Below are 25,657 nucleotides of genomic sequence, written 5' to 3'. Positions count from 1 at the left end.
TGATGTCACTTCTGGGTTTCCCATGGAAGTGATGTCAAGCCATTGCTTCAACAGACTTTTTAAAAAAAGAAAATATTATTCCACTGTTTCTCTGAGAAATGGCAGGAAGCAAGAGGTGGGAGCAGGGAATCACTGGGGGACTGGCATCACTACCACCCCATTATCTTAGTTCCAGAGATGAAACCTAATTTCATGCATTAACCTTTAAGCAGGGCCTGCTTTGCTACAGTTTCATCAAGAAGGCTGGCCAGTCACCCTTGCTGTCAGTATTCTGCCAAAGAGTTGATACCCAGGCTGTTTCCACATGGCTTAACTTCCCTCGGAACGATCTGGAACATCGTGCAAAAAAGCGGAAGATCACATTTTCTTGCGCGAGATTTGCACGATGTCACGCAAATCTTGCATGAGAAAACGCGATCTGCTGCATTTTTTGCGCAATGTTCCGGGTTGTTCTGAGGGAAGGTAAGCCGTGTGGAAACGGCCCCAGTGTGGTGGCATAGTGGTTAGAGTACTGAGGTGATATTGGGGAGACCCAAGTTCTGGCCCCCACCTGGTCAAACTCACTGGGTGACCCGGGGTTCATCTTAGCCTAAACTACCTCGCAACCTTGCTGTGAGAATGAAATGGAGGATGTGAGAACTACATTCACATCCTGAGTTTCTTGGAGGAAGATCAGGATATGAATGTAATAAATAGTGACTAGCCAGGCTTCCCTGTTTTCAAAATCCTTCTTCTGTTGTTTTCCTTTAAATGGACCCTTTGTAACAGTGATTTTAAATGGCCACTTTCTTGATTTTTATCATTTTAAGCTGATTTTGTATGAGTTTCAATTGTGATTTTAGTTTTATTTATATACCACCGTTCTTCTATGGGACAAAAAGCAGTGCATATATAGTAGTACTGCCAACTCTCTGCAGGAAAAAACATGCCTTGTTCTTTTTATAGAGGTTATTTATTTCCATGCCATGAAAAGCTTCAACTGACTATTTCCACACATTTTGCCTTCAGGAACAAGACATTTTTCTCCAGGTCAATTGGGAACCCTACTATACCGGGTCGCTTGGCGCCCTCTTAATCCAGATCTACTTAGCTGTAGCAACGTTAGTGCACCGGTTACATGCCTGGGTTACACATCTTTTCACATCTTTCCACATCTGAAGAATCAGCATAACCTCTCTTTTAAAATATTTGATACCTACCAAAAATTCATTCATAAGCCATTGCAATCTGTTGTTTTTTAAAAAAAATAAATTGGTATTATACTATCCAAATATACTATCATTATATTTCAGTCTAAGAGAAATTCACCACCACCCATTTCTATACTCAGGGAACCCTATTTTTATATTGGACACTGGTTATTTCGAGATTCTGCTTTACCATATGGAAGTTTTTAAAATAACATATATCTAGAAGAATTGCTGAGATTTTGAAAATGAGAGAAAAAAAGGTTAATACACCCATCTCTGCATAAATTGTTATGGAATAAATTGAAAATGACACCCCAAGGATTTGGTTTCGTTTTCTCAGCCATGTCGGACGCTCCTCTCCGCGGGTCCGGGAGGAAGCGCCCGAGCCCCCTGACCGGGCGGCTGATCTGCAAGGATTAGCCCCCAGGACTCCCAGTTAGGGAGGCAGGGTCCGGGACGCTGCGGGAAGAACCCCCCGAAATCTATGTGGGGGGGGAATTGCCCGTTTGTCCCTATGGAGGCCGGCAGAGGTGCGCGGCGCCTTGAGTGCCGCCGGGCAACGAGAAACGGCAAATAAAAGAAACAGGCGGAAGCCTGCAAACAAGCGAATCCCTTCTGTTCTACAAGCGTTTGTGAAGGAGCGGTGGATCTGAAGAAGACTCGCTCTTCCCCTTCGGTGAGTTCCAGAATTTGGCTGGCGCCCCCCCCCTAAAATGGCTGCAAAGAAGCAAAGTCCCGCTCTGGGTAAGTCAATCTTGGCTACCTTGCAGAAGGGAGAGTCGCTCGAAGAATTGGTGCGCAGGGCGGTGGTGGAAGCCATAAAACCCTTTGTTGACAAGCTGAACGAAACTGATCAAAGGGTGGGCTTAATTGAAAGCGAAGTGAAAACCATTAAGGAAGCAGCGGGGGGGGGGCAGAGAAGTCTGCTCTGGAAAGTGCGTCACTTGTGAAGGCTACGAAAAAAGAGCTGAAGTTGGTGGAGAACCAGCTTATCGGGCTACAGGTGGAACGAACGCAGACAATTTTGCGCCTCCAAAACGTGAAAGAGGAGGAAAATGAGGATCTGTGGGGTTTGGTCTCGGAACTACTGGCGACACCCGCGAGGACAACTAAAGAAGAGGTCAAAAGCGCCATTTTGGAGGTCCGTCGGGCTTCTTCAAAATATGCAATAAAGCGACAGCTGCCTCGCGAGATCATCATTGACTTTTCATTTTAAAAGATTCGGGACACTATCCTATATAACTCATATAATGCGGATTTGGACTTTATGGGCAATAAAGTCAAGATTTTGAAGGACGTTCCATTTCTAGTCCGGAAAAGACGTTTTAAGTACAAAAAGTTCGTAGCTCTTCTGAGGGACCGCGGAATAAAGTACAAATGGTTACTTCCGGAAGGAATATGGTTTGGACATAAAGATCAAGCCTATGAGATATTATCAGAAGATCAACTAAGGGATTTTGAGGAGAAAAACCCGGAATTCCAGTGCACCAAGCAGGAAGAAAAGGAGAAGTCTGAGGGGGGGGGAGGAGACGAGCACCGCAGTTGCGGCTGCTCAGAGAGAATTGCGTCCGGGACCCAGAAGGGGGAGGAAAGTTTAATTAGAATTTGGAATGTGTATTCTGTATGATTAACCACTCCATCATTATCTTATTGAGCTTTTTTTTTTATTATGGCAGTATGAAGGGAAAACATTGAAGTGTAGTGTTGATTGTAGGTTATCCTCCCTTTTTTCCCTATTCTCCCCGCCCCTTTCCCTTTTCTCCATCTTTTCCCGTCCCTTGTGATAGTCTTGTGTAGTGTTTTGTATACTGAAAAATAAAAAAAATATTAAAAAAGAAAAGAAAATGACACCCCAAAAATCCACTGGTTAATGCAGTGTGTAAACACCAAAATGAACTGTCATGAGTCCTGTCTCTAATCACCACCTCTTTCCTTATCCCCCCTGCCTTCATGACTCATTTTCCATATCTGGTTTGAGTGTTCCAGCAAGTACATGTACTACTTTCTCACTTCTAAGCTTGAAATTTCAGAGAAGCAGTGTGTGCAACTATGCTAAGAGAGAATATAAATACTGAGATAGGTCAAGTGGCCATTCACCCACCAAGCTGCCAAACCGATAGGATTCTCATCTTCCTACCATGGCCTATGTAGCCGAGAATCTTAAGAGACGGAAATACGTTTAAAATAAACATTTTCAGACATGAATACCCCACTGGCATATGTTAGAAAAGGGGTCCTCAACTTTGTTGAGCCTGTGGGCACTTTGGGAATTTTGAGAACAGCTAATGAACGCCACCACAAAATGCCTGCTGTGGGGCGCTAGTGCCAATCCTGAAGTGTTGGGAGGTTGCAAATCAAGCCTCCTATGATGAAGGAAGACGTTTCCAAACGGGTACTCCCTGCAGACACCAAGTCAATGCTTCCTACGCTTTTCTGAACCATCTCCTTCTTCATTGAGGCAGAAGAAACACAGGATAATGTTGCTTTAGGTAACAGAAGCTTTGGGGAAGAAGAAAGTGAACACCACAAAGCACATGGGTGCCTTGTGGGATGCAAGACAGCCAGGATTTAGCAACAGTAAAGAAATCCCTCTCGTAAAACAGAACGTTGGGCATCTTAGTGTTGCTTCCTAACTCAGCAGCGTGCCCAAAACATTTTGCCAAAAGACTGACTCCTTCCACTTTACCTTCTGAGGCAAGACCTTACGTCTGACTCATAATTGGGCCGGTCCCTTGTCTTTCTGGCAACAGCGGTACATTTTCTGCCCTAACCTACCCTTGAGAAGGTGCCAGGCTGTCAGCTGCAGATAACAGCATGACAATATCAGCTCTTGGGTGCATAGAATGGAATCGCTGTGTTAAGAGAATAATATCCAAGTCATATGCAGCAAGAGTGCGACTTGACTGTACACTAGTCAGACGTCATCTTGAGTCCTGTGTCCAGCTTCGGGTGCCGCACTTCAAAAAAGATGTAGACAAATGCAGAGGCAGACAATGGAGATATATTTACTTCCTTTATACCACATTTTCCTTCCCAATGGACACTTTAAATGGCTTACATCATTCTTGTCTCCTCCATTAGCCTCAAAACAATAACCCTGTGAAGTAGGTTATTTATTTATTTAATTTTATTGGACTTTTAGTCCACTCTCCCTGCAGAGCAGGCTCAGAGTGGAGTACAACGTAACAACAACAACAACATCATTTGATTTATATACCTCCCTTCAGGATGACTTAACACCCACTTAGAGCGGTTTACAAAGTATGTCATTATTATCCCCACAAAACACCTTGTGAGGTGGGTGGGGCTGAGAAAGCTCTGAGAGAGCTGTGACTGGCCCAAGGTCACCCAGCTGGCTTCAAGCGGAGGAGTGGGGAATCAAACCTGGCTCTCCAGATTAGAGTCTCGCATTCTTAACCACTACACCAAACTGTACATGGTAATGTACAAAAATATAAAAACAATGGTAGCAGTTAACATTGTGTTGAAACATCATCATAATGCAGTACACACAGTTCATCCCCATTCTCCCAATACCAGGGCCCGTAGGGCAAGGGGGCCATCCACCTGTTGACAACCTAGAGTGGGAGGGCACGTCCCCCTCTCCCACTGGCAGGAGGCTGGTTGGAGAATCCACCCGCTTCAACCCCCATAAGCTTGGTGGAATATCTATATATTACAAGCCCAATGGAATGATACTAAGGGCCAAACTACAAGTGATGAATGCCACAGGTTGGACACTTGTCAGCTTCCCTCAAGTTTTTATGGGAAATGTAGGCAGCTTGGCGGAACGTTGGACAAGTGACAGTTGAAAAGTCCATTGGACAGCAGCCGGAGAGCCAAGCTGCAAGACCAGGACACCTACATTTCCCATCAAAACTTGAGGGAAGCTGACAAGTGTCCAACCTGTGTCATTCATCACTTGTAGCTTGGCCCTAAGTCCCACTGGGTTCGGGTCTCCAAAGACAGAGAGTTCACCAGGTTGGTGCCAGGGCCAAAAAAACCTTGGCCCTAGGTTAGGCTGAGAATGCGTCACTGGCCCAAGGGTCAACCAGCCCTTCAGGTATTATCATAAGGATAAGAGTTCTGCTGCTTTACAGGACGAGATGAAATTTAATGGGCTTAAATTACAGGAAGTTGGATTTTTGGTTGAACATTAGGAGAAATGTTCTTAATGTAAATTTATATCTATTTTACGTTGTATATTTTACCTTGTATTGTATTTATTCATGTTGTGACCCGCCCTGAGCCTGCTCGCAGGGAGGACGGGATACAAAACGAATAAATCAAATGAACAAAACATTCCTAATCTTTCCTGAGGATTGTCTAGCAGAGGTTGCATCGCCACCGGTTGAGAAATGCTCTAGAGTTGAGCAGGAAGTTGGGCTAGATGGCCCGCAAGTTCCTTCCCAGTACAGAACTCTACATTTCTCCTGCTTCATGTTAAACAGCAGGACAGTTGCTTGCTTTGGATAAGGAAGGAAGAGGAGAGGGAGGAGGTGGGTGGAGATGCGTGGGGCTTCTAGCCAGGAAGTAGCAGGGACAAGGCTCTTGCATACTAATGATTAACGACAACGACACCCAAATTGGAAAATGCCATTCCATTTACTTACTTTGTATATTTGTTCACCGCTTTTCTCCTCGAGGGAACCCAAATCAGCTCACAACATGACTCAATCAATATCGTCAAAACATACCACTTATCTAAAACAAACAGAAAGTTACCACCAGCTACATACTGGATTCGTCTTGTATCCAAAGTGTCAGAACATTAAAGGTCCCAGGGGCATGAGCCGGGGGCTAAAGGTCAAGAGCCACGGACTAACACTTCTGGCCACGTCCATCTTTGTTAGGGTTACCAACTCCGATTTCGGAAATTCCTTGGGATTTGAAGGTATGGCCTAGGAGGCAGCTCAGCCTGGAAGAGGACTAGTACACAGAAAGTAAAGGCCCCTCTGTGACTGATTGATTAGATTTTTAGCCCACCTTCCCCGCAAGCAGGCTCAGGGCGGGTTACAATCATAAATAAATTACAATAGATAAAACCAATAAAATGCATCTCAGTGCAAACATAGATTTCGGCATTCCAGTTGGGGCACCCTTCCCCTTTCCCTGCCCACCATACACAAGGGAAGAAAAGGGAGGAGGTGTGGGTTGGTGAAACTCTTAACTCCTCAAGCATGGGGGCGAGGGTTGCCAACCTCCAGGTAGTGACTGGAGATCTCCTGGAATTACAACCGGTCTCCAGGCCACAGAGATCAGTTCACCTGGAGTAAATGGCTACTTTGGGGAGTGGACTTTATGGAATTATGCCATGCCGAGATCCTTTCCCTCCCCAAACCCCTCTTTCTCCAGGTTTCTCCAGGTTTCATCCCCCAGATCTCCAGGAATTTCCCAACATGGAGCTGACAACCCTAGTGGGGGCAGATGCTCCCCCCACACACACTGGCAGGAGACCGGCAGGGAGGCTAATTAGATGGATCCAGTGCTGGCCTCAACCATATGCCGGGCGGAACATCTCTGTCTTACAGCCCCGCCGAAAAGATACAAGATCTGGGCAGGCCCGTCGCTCATCTGGGCTCCAACAGCTATGCAAGACATTTTGTACCTGTTGGTTCATTAGCACAAATTACAGTATTGGTGACCAGATTGGTCCGTGCAGGTGACCACCCCAATGACTTGGCAGTCCTACATTGGCAGATCAATTCTGGACATCATTAGCCATGCATGCGTTCCCAATTAACATCACTTATCACTTCAGAAATATTGTTTATCATTTCAAAGAACATCTCCTTCTCCCCTGTCACTTTCCCACTCATACAGTTGCCATTTTGTTCTTGCCCCACGGAAATGTGTCGCGATCCACCTCGACTGTCATGTTTTTCAATACTCTGTCCTTAATGATCATTAAACAAACAATCCCTTCAGTGTACGTAGCCATATGTTGAAGTGGGAGCGATCTCTCTCCCCTTCCTGAAATACGTTTGAAACTACCCAAGCACTTTATCCGGCGCCTGGATGTCCTGAGAAGACCTCAAGTCCTTGAGGAGTTCTGCTGAAACGGGTTTATCTCACTCAGCAGTGCCATTTACGACCAGGGCATCCTGGTTAGCTTCCCTCCCTGCATTCCAGTCGTAACTGCTTTCTTCTTTGTAACTGTCTTGCTTCATAGATCAAAAGTCCAGCTGGCATTCTCTTGCCTCTAAAAATTATCTATTTATTCTCGTTTTCTTGGTTCCTTGTACTACATGATTAACTTGGGAGTTAATCCTACTAGTCTACAGATATAGTGGCATATATGTATTTTGCTACTCGTTGGGCTATATGTATATATGTGTATGTAATCTTCTGTTAAACTACAAATAACAGGCTTTCAGATACATTCACTGTAGAGCCTCCCTGCCTGATTAGTTCACTTCAGTGCTTACTCTCCGTCTTACACAGTGAGGGTACAGTAAAGGCATATGAGAATATTCCAGTCCATTTAATCCACAGCCTACACATGTGTCGCCAGAGTCCACCCTCCCAAATTGCCATTTCTTCCAGGGAAACTGATCTCTGTAGTCTGGAGATCAGCTGTAACTCAAGGAGACGTCCAGGCTTAGCCTAGAGACACAAGAACGAAAGAAGCACAGCTTACATTTTGCTCCTCCTGCTCTGTCTATCCTGCTCCTTTTGCGGAAGAGAAGGGATCCTACACGAGACGCCCTGGCGTGTGTTTGTCAAATATAGGGAGATGCAATGTTAGCCAGGAATCATAGTTTAAAAAGACAGAGCAGGCAGAGATTGCTCCTCAGGGGGTTGTTAATTTCATCTTCGCCACCAGAAGGCTCTGTCAATTCACTTCTCCAGTCTAAAACTGTGTAGGATCGCAACCAGAGGGCAGTGAAGAATAGAAATGGGCTGGAGCTGCCTTCCAGAGCCGGGCTTGGACCTGGAGAGGTTATAATGGGCTGAAGTTCCCCTTCTGGCATTTCACAGCCCCTTCACACAGCTCCAGTGGATAGCAAAGCCTTTGCCCTGCCGCCAGCTCTGTCTTTTTAGCTGTCTTCTCAGCTAGCATTGCATCTCTTGACACGTGTTCTTCACGTCAGATGTCTTGTGTAGAAAGACTCAAAGAAGCGCAGCTTACATTTTGTTCCTCCCACTCTGCTAATCCTGCTCCTCTTGGGTAAAAGAAGGGCTCCTTAGAGCCAAACTACAAGTGTCGCCTGACACAGGTTGGGCACTTGTCAGCTTCCCTCAAGTTTTGATGGGAAATGTTGGCAGCTTGGCGGAACGTTGGACAAGTGACAGTTGAAAAGTCCATTGGACAGCAGTCGGAGAGCCAAGCTGCAAGACCAGGATGCCTACATTTCCCATCAACACTTGAGGGCAGCTTATCTCCTCATTATGGATGGTTTCAATATAGGCAAATCAGAGATCTTTACAACTCGGACTGTTCAAAAGGAGGAATAAGATTAGAAAAGTCGGAATTAGGAGAAGTGATTTTACAAGAAGGTAAAAAAGAAATCTCGAAAATTTATAAAATACTTCTAAAATGGCACACAGAAGATGAAACAGTTAAAGTCCAGATGGTGAAATGGGCAATAAATTTTCATAAAGAAATAACAATGGAAGCTTGGGAGCATTTGTGGAAAAATACACTGAAGATTTCAACTTGTACAAATATTAAAGAGAATGTATATAAAATGATGTACAGGTGGTATCTAACACCAAAGAAAATTGCGCAAGGAAATACTAATATGTCAGACAGATGCTGGAAATGTAAAAAGCATGAAGGATCATTATACCACATGTGGTGGACTTGTGAGGTAGCTAAGCAATACTGGGGAGATATAATTAAAGTAATTAATGAGGTTTTGCAAACCCAAATAAATAAGAACCCAGAATTGCTGCTACTGAACTTGGGAATGGAAGATGTTCCAATGCAGTATAGAACATTGTTATTTTACATGACTACAGCAGCAAGACTTTTGTATGCGCAGAAATGGAAAGTACAAGAAATACCAACTACACAAGATTGGATTTACAAATTGCTGTACATGGCTGAGATGGATAAAATGACAAGAAAACTCAAAGACCTTGATCCAGGAGAATATATTGCAGACTGGGGGAAATTGAAACAATATCTAGAAAAAAAATGGGATGTGAAAGGAGGACTGTGGCAGTTTGAGAACTATTAATTTGTGATTTCTTAAATAGAAGAGAGAAGTAACTTTACCACTAATGGGAAAATTTAGCTATTAATTAATTAACCTAAGCTAGTATTACTATTAAGAGACTTTATCAAAAATATACAGTTTAAATAGTGATGTAGAGAATGGATATATTAGTGGATTTGATAGAGTATATATAAGAGAATTTGAATATGCTTAGAGTAAGAGATATAATACATATATGATTTAGAAGAATTTAATGGAAAATAAGTTAAGTAATAAGATAGGTTAAGGGTTGGAAAGCTGTTGGAAGTCTATAAGGAGGGGGGAGGGAAAGGGTGGGGGTTGAAATAAATTAGGTATGATGGGGAATGTATGTAATAACTATGTACTCACCAATAAAAATTTCTTAAAAAAAAAAACCACTTGAGGGCAGCTGACAAGTGTCCAGCTAGCCGCAGGCATCACTTGTAGTTTGGCCCTTAGCTACAGATGAACTTACTTTCCATAAATATAGAGCCAGAAAGGCAAGAAACAGAGGTAGGCAATAGCAAACCACCTCCTTTAGTCTCTTGCCTTGAAAACTCCAGCAGGGCTCACCGTAAGTCAGCTATGACTTGACTGCACTTTGTCCCGCCAAAGAAAAGACTTCTGGCTGTGAGGGAGGAGAGAAAACTGCAAATGCACAGGTGCAAAAACAGCACATTTAACCGAACTTTTCTGTCTTTAAGAGAGACACGCCATGACTTGGGGTATAGAAATCACAGAATCACAGAGTTGGAAGGGGCCACACAGACCTTCTAGTCCAACCCCCTGGCCAATGCAGGATGAGCCTAAAGCATCCCTGACAAATATTCGTCCAGCCTCTTCTTGAAAACTGTCAGTGAGGGGGAGCTCACCACCTCCCTAGGCAGCTGATTCCACCTTTGAACTACTCTGACTGTGAAAAAGTTCTTCCTAATATCCAGCCGGTAACTTTCTGCATGTCATTTAAGCCCGTTGCTTCGGGTCCTATCCTCTGCTGCCAACTGGAACTGCTCCTTGCCCTCCTCCAAATGACAGCCTTTCAGATATTTAAAGAGAGCAATCATGTCCCCCCTCAATCTCTTCTCCAAATGAAAAATTCCCAAGGCCCTCAGCCTTTCCTCGTAGGGCTCAGTCTCCAGACCCCTGATCATCCTCGTCGCTCTCTTCTGCACCCTCTCAATTTTGGCCACATCCTTTTTGAAGTGAGGCCTCCAGAACTGCACACAGTACTCCAGGTGTGGCATGACCAAGGCAGTATAGAGAGGGGCTATGACCTCCTGCGATTTGGATGCAATGGCCCTTTTGATATAACCCAAGACTGAGTTTGCCTTTTTTGCCACCGCATCACACTGACTGCTCATATTTAGTTTACAGTCCGCTCTTACCCCAAGATCTCTTTCACATACACTACTACCCAGAAGTGTATCCCCCCATCCAGTATTTGTGCTTCACATTTTTGTGGCCCAGATGTAATACTGTGCACTTATCTATGTTGAATTGCATCCTGTTCACAACCGCCTACTTTTCAAGAGTATTCAAGTCTTGTTGAATTTTAACTCTATCTTCTGGGGTGTTTGCCACTCCTCCCAATTTGGTATCATCAGCAAATTTAATGAGTAGTCCGTTTACCCCTTCATCCAGATCATTGATAAAAATATTGAAAAGTACCGGAATGCCAGAAACCACAATCAGGCACATGTGACCAACAGTTACCCAGCCACCATGCCAAAGACTAACACTCTTTGTCCTATTGCTCATGTTGAGTAAGGCAAGTCACACTTTCTGAAAAGTTTGCAGCATCCATACTGGAGACCCAAGCAGGGTACATAGCAAGTGACCTTGGGCTGGTTACCAACAAGAATGGAAAAATTACCTGCTTAGCTGAAGAGCAAAATTCAGGTCCAGTAGCACCTTAAAGACCAACTAGATTTCCAGGGTAGTTGGCCTTTAAGGTGCTACTTGGTCTGAATCTTGATCTTCTGCTACAGACCAATACGGCTACGCAACTTAAACGATCTACTTAGATGAGAAAGCCATTTGGGGTGGGGATTGCTTTCCAACTCCTTTATTATGAAAAGCAAAACTTGTGATTACAGTTTAAAGGTTATTCATCACATGAAGAGACTTAACAACAGTTGATATATAATGGTAAAGCAGATACACAAGCCACCTCAGGCCAGGAGACTTCAAGGGAACAACATTTCATTCACCAATATAAAAAGGTGCTTCCAGTTTGCTTGCAACTAAGCTGTAAACAAATTCACACAAGACATAGCACCAGAGTTCAGACTCCTGCACAAAAATACTTTGTTTCCTTAAAATAGTCCTGTTTGCAATCATATTTTACTTGAAAGGCTGTTTGGTGCAACTGAACAGTTGGAGCCGAAGAAGTGAACAGTAACTCGAGTTGCTTCGGTTTACCTTATCAATAATCGCTGAAACAGGAAAACTCTGAAAATAGAACAGACTCTATATGCCAACATTACATTTAAAATCACTGTTATGTTCAAGGATTCATACGATACACACGTTACTTAAGACAATACATGTATTGCTTCTCCATTCTTACATACTTCTATGCCAACAATTCATTACTGCCATTGCTTTTAAGGGTTGTTTTGAGAAACTGGGAAGTTTGACACCTGAAAATGAGGCTCACAAGATAGGAAAGCTGTTCACAGAAGTTTTCACAACAGCCAACGAAAGTTAAAACCATGAGAAACTGCCAAGTCACCCACCCCCCATATGGCAACTAAACAAATGCAACTTAAAACAGGGATGTGGCTTTTGCTTTAGCAGAAGTGCGACCATCTAACACCTACTCTGTTGCTACCTACGGTGATGAGACGGATGAAGGAGCATGTTTAAGACTGGAGTAAAATACAGAAGCTCCGAACTGGTTTCATCTAAGAGAAGAAATCAATGCCGAGTTTGGCAAAATGACTCGAATTGGGAAATTATTAGAAGGGCCAGCATCCAGACCTTGATGGGAACTCTGCACGCATCCTGTTTACTATGAAGATGTGGAACATTTCCAATTTGCTGGGGGGGGGATGTCAAATCCTAAAATTCTCATTTTATGCAGATAATCTGTACTTACAGTCTTAAGCACAGTCACCTGGAAACTAATTTTCAACCCCAAAGAAACCCATCCCCAAAGAATTGGACTTTGGACTGCCAGAAACCACAAGCATCTCTGCAGAATGCCTCTGTTAAGGCTTTGTGCTGGTTTTTGTTCACCAAGAGATTGTCGGAGGAAGGGTCTGCCACTAGATCGTCCAGCCACACTGCTTTCGTCCAGCTTAGTAGAAGTTCTCCTTGTTGATCCATAAGAGGGTCCGCGTCTCGTTGGGCTTGCATTCATACTCAATGTATGCAAAACTATTCCCCCATTGGCAATGGTCTCGCTTGTGGTAGTTGTAAAACTTGACTTGCCAGACGGTTTCAAAGGTGCCAATATCCACGAGCTGCAGAGAAGAATAAACCCATTTCGGTTAGTGAATCATTAGTTCCTCTTTTCACATACGACAGGCTGAGCCACTGCCCTCTGTGAAGAACTGCCTTGGAAAAGACTCCTACAGTTGTAGCATAAGCTTTAAAAGACCAACATTCACTTTGATGCTTCTGCCACAAGAGTCTTAAGTAAAGATAGGCACGAACCGAAATATGAACCAAAGTTCATCACGAACCGGGCTGGTTTGTGGTTTGCGAATCAGTGGTTCATAAGAGCTCATTTCTGACAAACCGCCACAAACTTTAGGCCAGTATGTTTGGTTCATTTTTCAGTTCATCACTGCAGACAGTCTGGTGCCAATCAATTGGTTTCCTAGGTAACAGGGGGAATGGGCTTTCTGCAAACCTGCTGCCGCCCTGGAAGTGACATTTTCACGAAGCAAATGAACCGGTTTGAAAACCGGGGCAAGTTCGTGCGGTTCGAAGTTTGTCGCATTTCACGCACCCATCTCTAGTCTTAAGTATTGAACAACGCTCCAAGACTTGGTTAACTTGTACTAGTACAATCTGCAGAAGGGACTGAGTACTAGACCACCTATTAGAAGAACTGGCAGTTGATAGCACCTAGTAAGCAAAAGGCATTGTGTTGAATCCAGACTAGCTCTTACCGCAGACACCTTTGCCCAGGAAGCATGGTCTCCCCCTCCCATGGCAGCACAAAATGGCCCCCAAAATCCTATTCCTGACAGAGAGAGGACCCCTAGAAACAAGATTTCTGCAGGGCATTTTGGGGATAAAGAGTTTGTGCTCAGCAAGCCAAGATCTTTTACCTACAGAAAAACTACCCCTGGATCCAAGCCTTTATATCCTGTATGCTAAAAAGATTCTGCATCCAGGCGACGCAGAAGTGGATTCTGCGATCCATATAAATTCCACATCTTTGTCTGAAATAAGCACAATTCATTCTGCTTCACTTAGTCATGAAGATCAGTGATCTACGCATTAGAATCATAGAATCATAGGGTTGGAAGGTACCTTTAGGGTCATCTAGTCCAACCCCCTGCACAATGCAGGAAATTCACAACTACCTCTCCTCCCCACACCCCCAGTGATCCCTGCTCCATGCCCAGAAGATGGCAAAACACCTCCAGGATGCCTAGCCAAACTGGTCTGAGGAAAATTGCTTCCTGAACCCAAGGTGGTGATCAGCATTACTCTGGGCAAGTAAGAAGGGCCATGAGAACTAAGTACTGATGTAACCCATTCTGTCCTCCGCCTCACGATCTGCCCAGGTTCATAGAATCAGCATTGCTGTCAAATGGCCATCTAGCCTCTGTTTAAAAACCTCCAAAGAAGGGGAGCCCACCACCTCCTGAGGAAGCCTGTTCCACTGAGGGACTGCTGCAACTGTCAGGAAGCTCTTCCTGATGTTTAGCTGAAAACTCTTTTCATTTAATTCCAAGCCATTGGTTCTGGTTTGACCTTCTGGGGCAGCAGAAAACAACTCCGCGCCAACCTCTATATGACAGCCCTTCAAGTACTTGAAGAGGGTTATCATACACCTCTCAGTCGTCTCCTCTCCAAGCTAAACATACTGAGCTCCTTCAACCTTTCCTCATAGGACTTGGTCTCCAGACCCCTCACCATCTTGGTTGTCCTCCTCTGGACACATTCCAGCTTCTCTGTATCCTTCTGAAATTGTGGTGCCCAAAACTGAACACAATACTCTAGGTGAGGTCTAACCAGAGCAGAGCGATACCATCACTTCCCGTGATCTGGACACTATGCTTCTGTAGATACAGCCCAAAACCGCATTTGCCTTTTTAGCTACCACATCACACTTCTGGCTCATGTTCAGTGTATGGTCTACTAGGACCCCTAGATCCTTTTTGCACATACTACTGCCAAGACAGGTCTCCCCCATCCTAGTAATGCATTTGATTTTTCTTCCCTAAATGCAGAATGTTGCATTTATCTCTGTTGAAATTCATTTTATTTGTTTTAACCCAGTTTTCCAGCCTGTCAAGATCATCTTGTATCCTTACTCTGTCTTCTACCATGTTTGCTACCCCTCCCAATTTAGTATCATCTGCAAATTTAATAAGCATTCTCTCTTTTCCTTCATCCCAATCATTTATAAAAATGTTGAACAGAACAGATCCCAGGACTGATCCCTGAGGCACTCTACTTGTCGTTCTTCTCCAAGAGGATGAGGAACCATTAACTAGCACTCTTTGGGTTTGCAATGAAGCCTGCTGCCAGGCAGCAATCCTGCCTCCAAGGTTTCCATGGAACTGGTTACACATTCTCCAGGACATACAACCCCTTGCTTTAAAAAAAAGCTTTTCTTACCGTGCTGATTTCTGCACTTTTGCAGAATGGTGGCACAAACAGCCATGCTCTAGGGTCAAAAGCTCCCAATTCTCCCAATACTTGTTCGTTAGTGAGCAAGGTATAGTATAATACTCAACTGACAGACCGAATGCTGCAGAGAAAATGCATACTTGCATCAGGGCCGGATCGACGGGGGGACGGGGGGGGGGGTAGTCTGCCCCCGGCACCATCAAAGAGGGGGCAGCGGGTGCAGCTGCCAGCTCCCAGGAGTGCGTGGGCTGCTGAGCAGAGGGCAGTGGGAGCCCGCCTGCGCCATTTGCCTGCTGCGAGAGCAGCGGGCGCACAGCAAGCCTGCTGCCCTGTCAGTGTGCCACCCACGCGGCAAGCCGGCTGCCCCAGCATGCTGCGGAGCTGGTGGCAGCAGCGCGGGTGGCTGAGAGGCTGCCCGCGCCATTCACCTGCGGCAAGCCAGCCGCCACCTCAGCGGGGCAAGCAAAAGGCACAGGTGGCCTCCCAGCCACCCGCGCTGTCGCCGCCAGCTCCGCGGTGCACCGGGGCAGCCGGCTTGCCACACGGGGTGGCATGCTCCACAGTGCCTGATGACATCATGGAAGTGATGTCATCATGCAGTGCCGGGAGCATGTGCAGTGCGCGCGGCCGGACTTGGGTTGCCCTGGGTGCTGGCAACCCTAGAACCAGTCCTGATTTGCGTTGGAAGTACATTGAAGGGGCTAGATCTTTGTAACCACTAACACAGAAATGGAGTAAGATTACTTGTGTCAACCAATGTCATTTGGCGTTTACTCCTGGGACCAAGAGAAACAACTCATATTTGACCGATGCGCCCCAGCCACATCCAGTTTACTCAGCGGCAACGCCTCAAAAAAGCAACAGCTCTCCTGATTCATTTCCTTTCAGTTCTGTTAATCCCCTAGACAAAGTCATGTTCCCAAACACAGACTTTTGCTCATCCCCAAGGCATTAAGATTTTCCAATATTGCAACGGCTGCCTAAGTCCTTCAAGAGAAACTTTCCATCCCACTCAGAACCAGAAGTGTCACTGAGTCATCTGACAGACTAAAGGCATCCAACAGCACTTGACAGAATAATACTGTGAAGATGAGAAGCTGGGCTCCTGCTCAAGTTAAACTGCAGGGGGAAACACAAGCAGCGGACACAAGCAAACGCAGCCCCCGTCTCCTTCGCCTTCCTCTGCAACAGACGCAAACCAGAAGGCCAAGCAGCGATGGAGAAGCCAAGGGTGCCTCATTCATCGACAAAGCAAGGGGTCTAATTTCTACTGAACTGGAATGAATTGGACAAAAGTTCTCCCTGCCTTATCTCCTCCAGACTGACTGCATCAGGCATTTTCTTCCCCTTACCCAAACACAGGTTGCCAATTTGGTCCCCCCCCCACCCACACACACACACACGTTCCCCTCATCATCAATGGAAAATAGTAAAAAGTCCAATAGCACCTTTAAGACTAACCAACTTTATTGCAGCATAAGATTTCAAGAGTCGCAGCTCTCGAAAGTTTATGCTACAATCGATGCGCCTGACGAAGAGAGCTGTGATTCTCGAAAGTTTGCTACAATAAAGTTGGTTAGTCTTAAAGGTGCTACTGGACTCTTTACTATTTTGCTACTACAGACTAATACGGCTAACTCCTCTGGATCATAAAAAGGGACTCTTCTTCCAATCCTTGCTTTGCAACAAAGAGATCTGACATCACCTTTCTGGCTCATCTAGTCTGGCCTCAAGGCAGGGGCGACTGACCTCGGGACCCCAAACACGGGTTGTGGATCTGTTGCAAGACAGCTGCAAAGCCCAGGGTGTGGGGAGGAGATGGAGCAAGAAAAAGCTCAGTGGCAAATGGTCAGGTGCTTGCCGTCACCTGTCATGCTTGCCCTCACCTGTCAGGGCCAGCCACATACCCTGCTGCTGTAAGTGTACTCATGCTATATGTTATGGTTAATGCGGAGAGTGTTCTGTGCTTAAACTGCGGGTGTGAAGCTATGTGAGGGGAGGTGTTCATTCCCACTGTTATCTGTGTCTCCTCTCTCCTCCGGTGGGAAGAGGTGCCTAAATGGCCTTGGAACGCTCTTGCATCATCCCTGCTATTTTCCCACTTAGCTGACTGTTAGATTTGGGGCGGGGGGAAGGGAAGAGTCCAGTGTTTGTTTCATCATTATCCTCTTGTACAGCTGAGGTCACCTGCACAGATGGGTGCTGAGCCAATGCTTCAAACTGCTACCGCTGCTTAAAAGTACAGGGTGTTACAAGAGGACACTGTTGTTGCTACAAAAAAAATGCCCAAGAAATAACACCTATTGTGCATCCACACACACACTCCCTCCAACTCACCGGTTGCAACTACAAACTATCCCTCTATTCCAGCCTCCGGCATAAAATTTGAGCTTGCCTACCTGCTTCCAATCAGTTCTTAAAACCTAGGATTCTGAATCCAGTTATGTTAATTGCTAAAGCTGTGAGCCAATGCAATAAAGCTTATGACGATGATGAATCCAGTAAGTATATAGCTTTTCAATGGTTCCTCAAAAACATTCTCGCCTCCCCACCGAAACCCTGCAAATCGATTTCACTTGTCAGCTTGTCAGCAATGCAGGGCTTTTTTTCTGGGGAAAGAGGGGGTGGGTTGCCCTTGGAGAAAATGGTCACATGGCTTGTGGCCCCGCCCCGATCGCCAGACAGAGGGGAGTTGAGATTGCCCTCCGCACCACGTGGCACGGAGGGCAATCTCAACTCCCCTCTGTCTGGAGATCAGGGGGCGGAGCCACCAGCCATGTGACCATTTTCAAGAGGTTCCAGAACTCCGTTCTCCCACGTTCCCCCTGATAAAAAGCCCTGCAGCTATGAACTCGCTGACCAAGTAGAGGGTAACCAACTCTGAAATACTTCCTGCAGCTTTGCTTTCAATAGCAGGTTAACAGAAAGACACAAGCTGTCCCCCATGTGTGGGAAAACTTCTCATCTATGGATTTCGGCACAGACCAAGCTGTTTCAATTGGGCTGGCTAACATTGCTAACTCGGGGGGCCTGGCCTTCGGTCACTCCGCACCCAGAGGCAAACTTACCTGCATGGTGACCTGGATTGGCTGCCTCTCCCCGCTTTTGGTGTGGGGCACCCCTTCCGTATCATAGATCCCGCTGTAGGTAACCATCTGGGTGTCTCGCGACTTCTCTTCCAGGGGCACAGTCACACCCCCTATTCCCATGGTCCTGAAACAGACAAGCCTGGCTTTACTCGCTCTTCTGAGGAATCCCAAAGGCAAATTCAGTTTGACAATGGAACGAATCCCGTTTGTCAGGGATGCACTGGTTTGAATTTCCTGCCCTAAGCAGAGTGTGTGTATCTGTAAGACTCTTTCCACCACTTGTCTTTTTTTCCTAGGAAAGAAATTCAAGCAAACTTGAAACAAGCAGCGCTTCCCAAATCTTTTCCATGGAGGAGTCCCTAAGTTATTTCTTCAAATTCCAAGGGACCCCTACCTAGGAAAACGTTCCCAGGCCAGAAAAAGTTGATGGTGGGGACTGCAATTCAATTTCTGCTAGATCATAGTCAAGAACGTTGATTTGTATAGAGCTGCTAGTCAGCTTACATCGTAAGAAAAAAAGTAAAGCAATTTTTCTCTTTTGTATTGTCTAATTTTTTTCCCAGATATCAAATCAAAATAAAGTTCACATCCAAAGTCAACATAAGGTTTATTTCCTGTGTGATATTTAGAATCATAGGGTTGGACGGGACCTCCAGGGTCATCTAGTCCAACCCCCTGTACAATGCAGGAAATTCAAAACTACCCCCTCCCCCCCACACACACAGTGACCCCTGCTCCTTGCCCAGAAAATGGGCTTGTATATTGGGATTTTTTTTGTGACGTTTCAAAATTTTTGATTTATTCCATGACTAGCTTGATACTCATGCTTCATTACGGTATTTAACTACCTTAAATCCAGTTTTAATACTTACGGGTATGTAACATTTTTTGATGTATTGTCGAAGGCTTTCACGGCCGGAGAACGATGGTTGTTGTGGGTTTACCGGGCTGTATTGCCGTGGTCTTGGCATTGTAGTTCCTGACGTTTCGCCAGCAGCTGTGGCTGGCATCTTCAGAGGTGTAGCACCAAAAGACAGAGATCTCTCAGTGTCACAGTGTGGAAGCAAAACTTCAACAGGAAAGAAGAAACCTTAAGAATGAACAGAGCATGGTTTCCAGTTCTGAAAAACACCAGGCTAACAAAACACTCTATACTCGACAATAGCCCTGCAGAGAAGATTAGCACATCAAGCACCAATCCATATGCAAAAGAACCTCCTCAGGATACAGTGAAGCATTAGCATTCCATTAGCATTCCACACCCGGGGAAACTCTTACAGGATGACTCAGCTCAACCCCACCCCTCCTGAGTAGATATAAATGACCTGCCACATCTTTTCCACACTGTGACACTGAGAGATCTCTATCTTTTGGTGCTACACCTCTGAAGATGCCAGCCACAGCTGCTGGCGAAACGTCAGGAACTACAATGCCAAGACCATGGCCATACAGCCCGGTAAACCCACAACAACCATCTAACATTTTTTGGTTTGTGAGATTTTTTTTAAAGTTGGTTTTGTAGTATAATAGCATAGTACCCAAGCATCACAAAGGTGTTTTAATAAAGCGAAGCATGTTGATGCTGAAAACCAAGGAAGTGAATTTTGAAATGTAACATTTATTGAAGAGATTTTTAGAAGGAAAAGATTGTAGTGCAATAAATAAAGTGAAAAATATGTACAACCAGGGTTTTTTTCTCTGTAGAACACATTGGTGGTTTTCCCCTCAGGTGCTAGGATCACCAGGCTGCTGGGTGAACTCACTCTGGAGAAGGCCACGTAGAACTGCCCCTGTGAGAAGCAGTCCTCCCTCAAGTCAATTCCTGCCACCTTCAGTGTCTGCCCCTGGGACATGTTGATCATCATAGCAAAGCAGGCCTTGAGGGGGAACTGCAGTCTCTTGAACTCGAAGAGGTTATCTGATGGTATGAGTGGTATGCATGGTATGAACACCAACACAGACACACACACTGAGTACTGCCAGTGAACAATGTGGCCTCGACGTTCCTGTGGAGGGCTTTGACTTGCAGTCTGGTGCCATTGCAGAGTTTGGGTGGGTTGAGGTTTCGGAGCAGCATCACTGGAGCCCCCACTTTGAAGAGAAGCTTGTGGGCTGGGAAGCCAGGAGTGTTGAGCGTGTTGAGGAACTCCACAGGGTAGTAGACCACATCATCCATTTGCTCCACTGAGTCCACAGATCTGTACTCCATTTGTGCCCCTTCGAGGGAGTTAAGTAGCGTTTCACTAATGATGGCAGCTTTGCATGATTTCTGCCAGGAGGCTTCTTGGGGGCAGTAAGAGGTGATGGCTGCGAGTCGTGTGAGGTTGAGTTGGACTAAGGGAGGGGTGGTGTGATGGGCACTTTGGAAGGTTCATGTGAGAGGCTCGCATTGAATTGGCCCCTAGAAAGTTCATGCACCATCTCCCCATGAATGTTTAAAAACTCAGTTGCCATACTGACTTTTATATAAAATCCCTATTCAGGAGCCTTGTACCATCTTTCTACAACTGTCTGCAGTGTTCGTTACCTGATTTTTACCTCAGAACACAGAGTTCCACAGTTGACCAATCAGAGAGAGTGGAGTGCAAGCAGGCAGGAGCCTGCCAGCCACACAGGAAAACCAGGCCGCACAGGGAGACTGGCGGTCCCAGTGAACTTTTAGGGGAAGACTGGGAGGTGCATTTTACCTCAGGACACATTCAATGACACTCAATAACAACTGCATACTGTTCAGAATGTGGGAGGTGAGGACCAATCAGGCCACATACGCAAATGACCTCTGTGTTCCAACTGTCTCTGGAGGGGGGGGGGTGAGATGAGGTGTGGAACATTGTGAGCCCCAATCAGCCCACATATGCAAATGATCCTGAAAGGCTGGCCCAATCAGGGAAGAGTGGCCGAACTGGCAGTTAGCGGAGGGGGGGGGGCGTGCGCAAGCACGCAGCAGCCTGCCAGCCACACAAGGAAGCTGTATCCCTTTGGGAAAACACATTTTACCCTTAAGGGTCGAATTTCTTAAAATCTCTTCTTAGTGGGTGTTTACATCATGAAAAAGAATGTTCTCCCCAAATTTCATGTTTCTAGGTCCAGGAGTTTGGGCTGGGCGTTGATGAGTCAGTCAGGACACTTGTCTTTATATAGAGAGATTGCTCCCACAACTGCTGACAATGCCCTGAGGAACTCCAGGGTTGGCAAACACTACTTGTAAAGGCCAAATTCACACATGCCACTTGAAACACTTTTCAGTCCTTCCCTGGCTATTTGTGGGTGCATTTTAGGAAATAGAAAGCAGCCCCAACACAGCTCCCCACTGCGTTTCTGAACTGGCTGACAGGACATGCAGGACGGCTGAGATGGGATCCAAAGTCAATCTGCCAGCAACTGATAATGCGCCTTTTCAGTTGAAACAGGCCTTCTCGCTTTGCAGATAAATATGTAGCAGGGAAGAAAGAGTCTCAGTTTCACCCTCCCATGCCAACTCCTCTTCCAATTCAAGCTAATGCCATACCAGCCATTGGAACTCCCCTCCACTAATACTTGTAAGCAGGGCTTTTTTTCTGGGAAAAGCGGTGGTAGAACTCAGCGGTGGAACTCAGGACCGCACAATGACGTTACTCTGGGTCAGCTGGAACAAGGGGTTAATTTTTTAAAGTTTAAATCGCTCTTGGCAAAAATGGTCACATGGCCGGTGGCCCCACCCCCTGATCTCCAGATAGAGGGGAGTTTAGATTGCCCTCTGTCGCGTTTCAAGAACCACAGCTCTCTTCGTCAGATGCATCGTCAGCTTTCATGAACCACAGGTCTCTTTGTCAGATGCATCATCAGATGCATTATCAGATGCATCTGACAAAGAGAGCTGTGGTTCTCAAAAGCTTATGCTACAATAAAGCTGGTTAATCTTAACGGTGCTACTGGACTTTTTATTATTGTATTCCTTTCAAATGCTGGCTATGACCTGCCAGTCCAGCATGCTCTGGAGATCACATACCTCGACTGGATGTAAGAACTGTTTGTTTAGAAATCTTACGAGTTGTATAAAAAATTTTCTGCGTTAACTGCAAGGTATAAAATACAGGTGCCGATGCTTTCCTTTGTGCATCAGTTACTTAAACGACTGCATGAGGCTTATTGAAAAATAAACCTTTAATTCTATGATCACCAAGTTTGAAGCCTTGATTTATGATTCAGACAAGGAGAGAAGGGGGACTCCAAACTGGCAAACTTTCCCCCTACTGAAAACCTCTACTTGAGTCCCTGGAGAGCTGCTACCCATTCAGGCAGACAATCCTGATCTCAGTCACACAAGGACATGATTCAGCAGGGCAGCTTCATGTTTCTGTTCCAGAGAGAAGAAAGCGTTCTATTCAGTCACCCTCAATTTAAGAACTAAACCAGAACGAGTTTTGTCTATTCCACGACTGTGCCTCCGGCCACCTTGAAGACCCACTCCGGGAAGAAAAAATTCTGCAGCCAAATCGTTTTTGCTAACATCAAATCCATTTTTCTAGGTTAGCTGGAAATATGTTTGGGGGGGGGGTGTATGGCTGTCTTAGAGACTATTTTTATACCAGGGTAATCATTTCACAGCCTTGTGGAAAGCCCTCCAGTCTACAAGATCTAGGGCTGGATTAAAAATTGTGTTACTCTTGGAGGTGCCACAAAATCTCTGTTATTTTTTGCTGCGCTGGACAGGTGCAGCTCTGAAACGAAAGGGGCCTTATTTTTGAAAGGGCAGCTGGTTTCCTTTTTTCTGCATCTGAGTGTAGGCTCTCTTGTCCCACAGTAAGAAAGCTCATGCCATACAAAGCACTGGGGTGCCCCAGCCCTTGCTGTTATAGTTAGGGGGGCATCCCTAAATAAATATAGGGGGGGGCAGAGAGAAGGGAGAAGTATCAGCAGTGCTGAAAGGAAATGTTGAGTTTGGGTTAAAATAAGGCAGAGCGAAAAAGACACGGACGCCCTTCCAAAGGAAAAACATGATGGCCATCTAAAAGGAAGCAGAGACAGACCAGTTACATAACCAAGAGCTCTTCCTGGAGCTGGTGATGCCAAGACAGACATGCCAGACTACTCAGAAGCAAGGGCTACTCATATTTATATGGAGCTTACTCTCAGGTAAGTGTACACCGGACCACAGCCTGAGGGGCCTAAGTCCATCCAGTGCTGCGGAGGCATTTGGCAGCGCAATCCTAAACAGAGATACCCCAGTCTAAGCCCACTGATTTCAAAAGGCTGAGACTAGAGCAACCCTGTTTAGGATTGCACGGTTGGACTGCAGGAAAGCAAAGTCCTCTGCCGACCCCAGGCCGCCCGGCCTTTGGCCTTTTTGGCCGCCTCGCCTTTACTCGCGAGTAAGCCCGGGGGCCGAGAGCGGCGGTCCCCGCCAAGGTGCTCGCCGTTCCCCGGCAAAGGCTAAACGGGGCAAGACCTGGCAAGGGCGAAGGGGGTCTCTGGCCGAGCAGGGCGCGTCGGGTCCGGGAGACCCGCGTCGTGGGAATCCTCCAGCCAGCGACCTGCGCGCGCACGGGCGGAGAAAGAAGATGGAAGCCCCGAGCCGCCGGGAAAACCAATCTCGGAAGGGAAGAGAAGGGAGGGAGGGAGGCGCACTTACGCGGCCTGGACGAGCCCCGGGCGCAGCACCACCTCGACCTTGTACTTGGCGCCCGTGAGCAGCTTGATGGTCCGGTTCTGCCCGAAGCGCTGCCCGTCCACCTTGAAGAAGACCGGCCCGTCGTTGGGCTGGATCTTCAGCGCCACGCTCAGCCGCACCAGGCTGGGCACCGCCGGGTTGGCCATCGCGGCCAGGCGCCGAGAAGGGCGAGGCGAGGCCGGGCGGGCGGGCGGGCGGGCGCACGGACGACGCCGACCCGGGGGCGCGCCAGCCGAGCCCGGCGGAGGTGACGCCGCGGCCCCGAGCCGCCTGCCGGGGAGGGAGGAGGAAGGGAGGAGGGGAGGGCGAGGCGCGCAGCCCGCGTCCTGCGCTAATCCTACGGCCGGAGTCCCCGCCGACGGGGAGGAGCCGACGCCCAACGCCAGCCGCGGCGGAGGGAAGAAGGAGCGTCGAGCCTGACGCCCGCGGTCTGCTTGCGGGTGCAAGGAGCTGCCTGCCTGCCTTTGTTCCCTATCTCTCTCTCCCCCCCTATCTCTCTGCCCCCCCCAACCTACCTACATTTCTACCTATGTTCTCCCTCCCTACCTATTTCTCTCTCTCTCTCTCTCTTTCCCTTCCTTACCTACCCACCCCCCCTCTCTCCACCTACCTACCTATGTTCTCTCTCCCTGCCTATTTCTCTCTCTCTACCTACCTACCTACCTACCTACCTATGTTCTCCCTCCCTCCCTATTTCTCTCTCTCTCTCTCTCTCTCCCTTCCTTACCTACCTACCCCCTCTCTTCACCTATCTACCTATGTTCTCCCTCCCTCCCTCCCTCCCTGCCTATTTCTCTCTCTCTCTCTACCTACCTACCTACCTATGTTCTCCCTCCCTACCTATTTCTCTCTCTCTCCCTTCCTTACCTACCTACCTACCCCCCTCTCTCCACCTACCTACCTATGTTCTCCCTCCCTCCCTATTTCTCTCTCTCTCTCTCCCTTCCTTACCTACCTACCTACCTACCCCCCTCTCTTCACCTATCTACCTATGTTCTCCCTCCCTCCCTCCCTCCCTGCCTATTTCTCTCTCTCTACCTACCTACCTACCTACCTATGTTCTCCCTCCCTACCTATTTCTCTCTCTCTCCCTTCCTTACCTACCTACCTACCCCCCTCTCTCCACCTACCTACCTATGTTCTCCCTCCCTCCCTCCCTGCCTATTTCTCTCTCTCTCTCTCTACCTACCTACCTACCTACCTATGTTCTCCCTCCCTCCCTGCCTATTTCTGTCTCTCCCTACCTTACCTACCTACCTATGTTCTCTCTCTATCTGCCTACCTATGTTCCCTTTATCTTCCCATCTGTCTATTGTAAAAGGTGGTTTAACTGACTGGGGGAAATGGTTTTGAAAATGGCTTCACTGCCACTGGGGGGACTTCTGTTGCACCAGGAAAATGCACCAGGGCTTGGAGACCACGAAGGTCCAATTGGCTTGGCTTGTGGTCAGTTCCCCAGAGGAAACGGCTGGTGGAAGGTGGACTCTGTGGTGTTGCGGTCGGTTGAGGTCCCTCTGCTCCTTTAACACCATCGTCCTCAGTAAGGCTCTACCCCTAAATTTCCAGGAATTTTCCAACCGAGAGCTGACAACCCTTTAGGGTTCCCATCTCCAGTTGGGGCCTAGAGATCTCCTGGGATTACAAGCGATCTCCAGACGACCGAGCTCAGTCCCCCTGGAGAACATAGCAGCTTTATACCCTGCTGAGGTCCCTCCCCCCCAAAAT

General features: G+C 46.8%; 1 protein-coding gene across 1 annotated transcript; it reads right to left on the bottom strand.

Moving 5' to 3' along the window:
- Positions 1-11,429: 11,429 nt before the first annotated feature.
- CNRIP1 (cannabinoid receptor interacting protein 1) lies at positions 11,430-24,170 on the bottom strand. The gene is made up of 3 exons (XM_054985875.1): positions 23,894-24,170; positions 18,262-18,406; positions 11,430-12,843 (listed from the first exon to the last, which is right to left on the bottom strand). The coding sequence occupies exons 1-3, from the start codon at positions 24,076-24,078 to the stop codon at positions 12,679-12,681; spliced, it is 495 nt and encodes a 164-aa protein (XP_054841850.1). The 5' UTR covers positions 24,079-24,170; the 3' UTR covers positions 11,430-12,678.
- Between the last annotated feature and the right edge of the window lie 1,487 nt (positions 24,171-25,657).

The sequence above is a fragment of the Eublepharis macularius genome, chromosome 1 (assembly GCF_028583425.1).
Source record: "Eublepharis macularius isolate TG4126 chromosome 1, MPM_Emac_v1.0, whole genome shotgun sequence".
Classification (NCBI taxonomy): Eukaryota; Metazoa; Chordata; class Lepidosauria; order Squamata; family Eublepharidae; genus Eublepharis; species Eublepharis macularius.
Note: the sequence above shows the minus strand (reverse complement) of the source record. Positions and strands in the feature narration are given on the sequence as shown.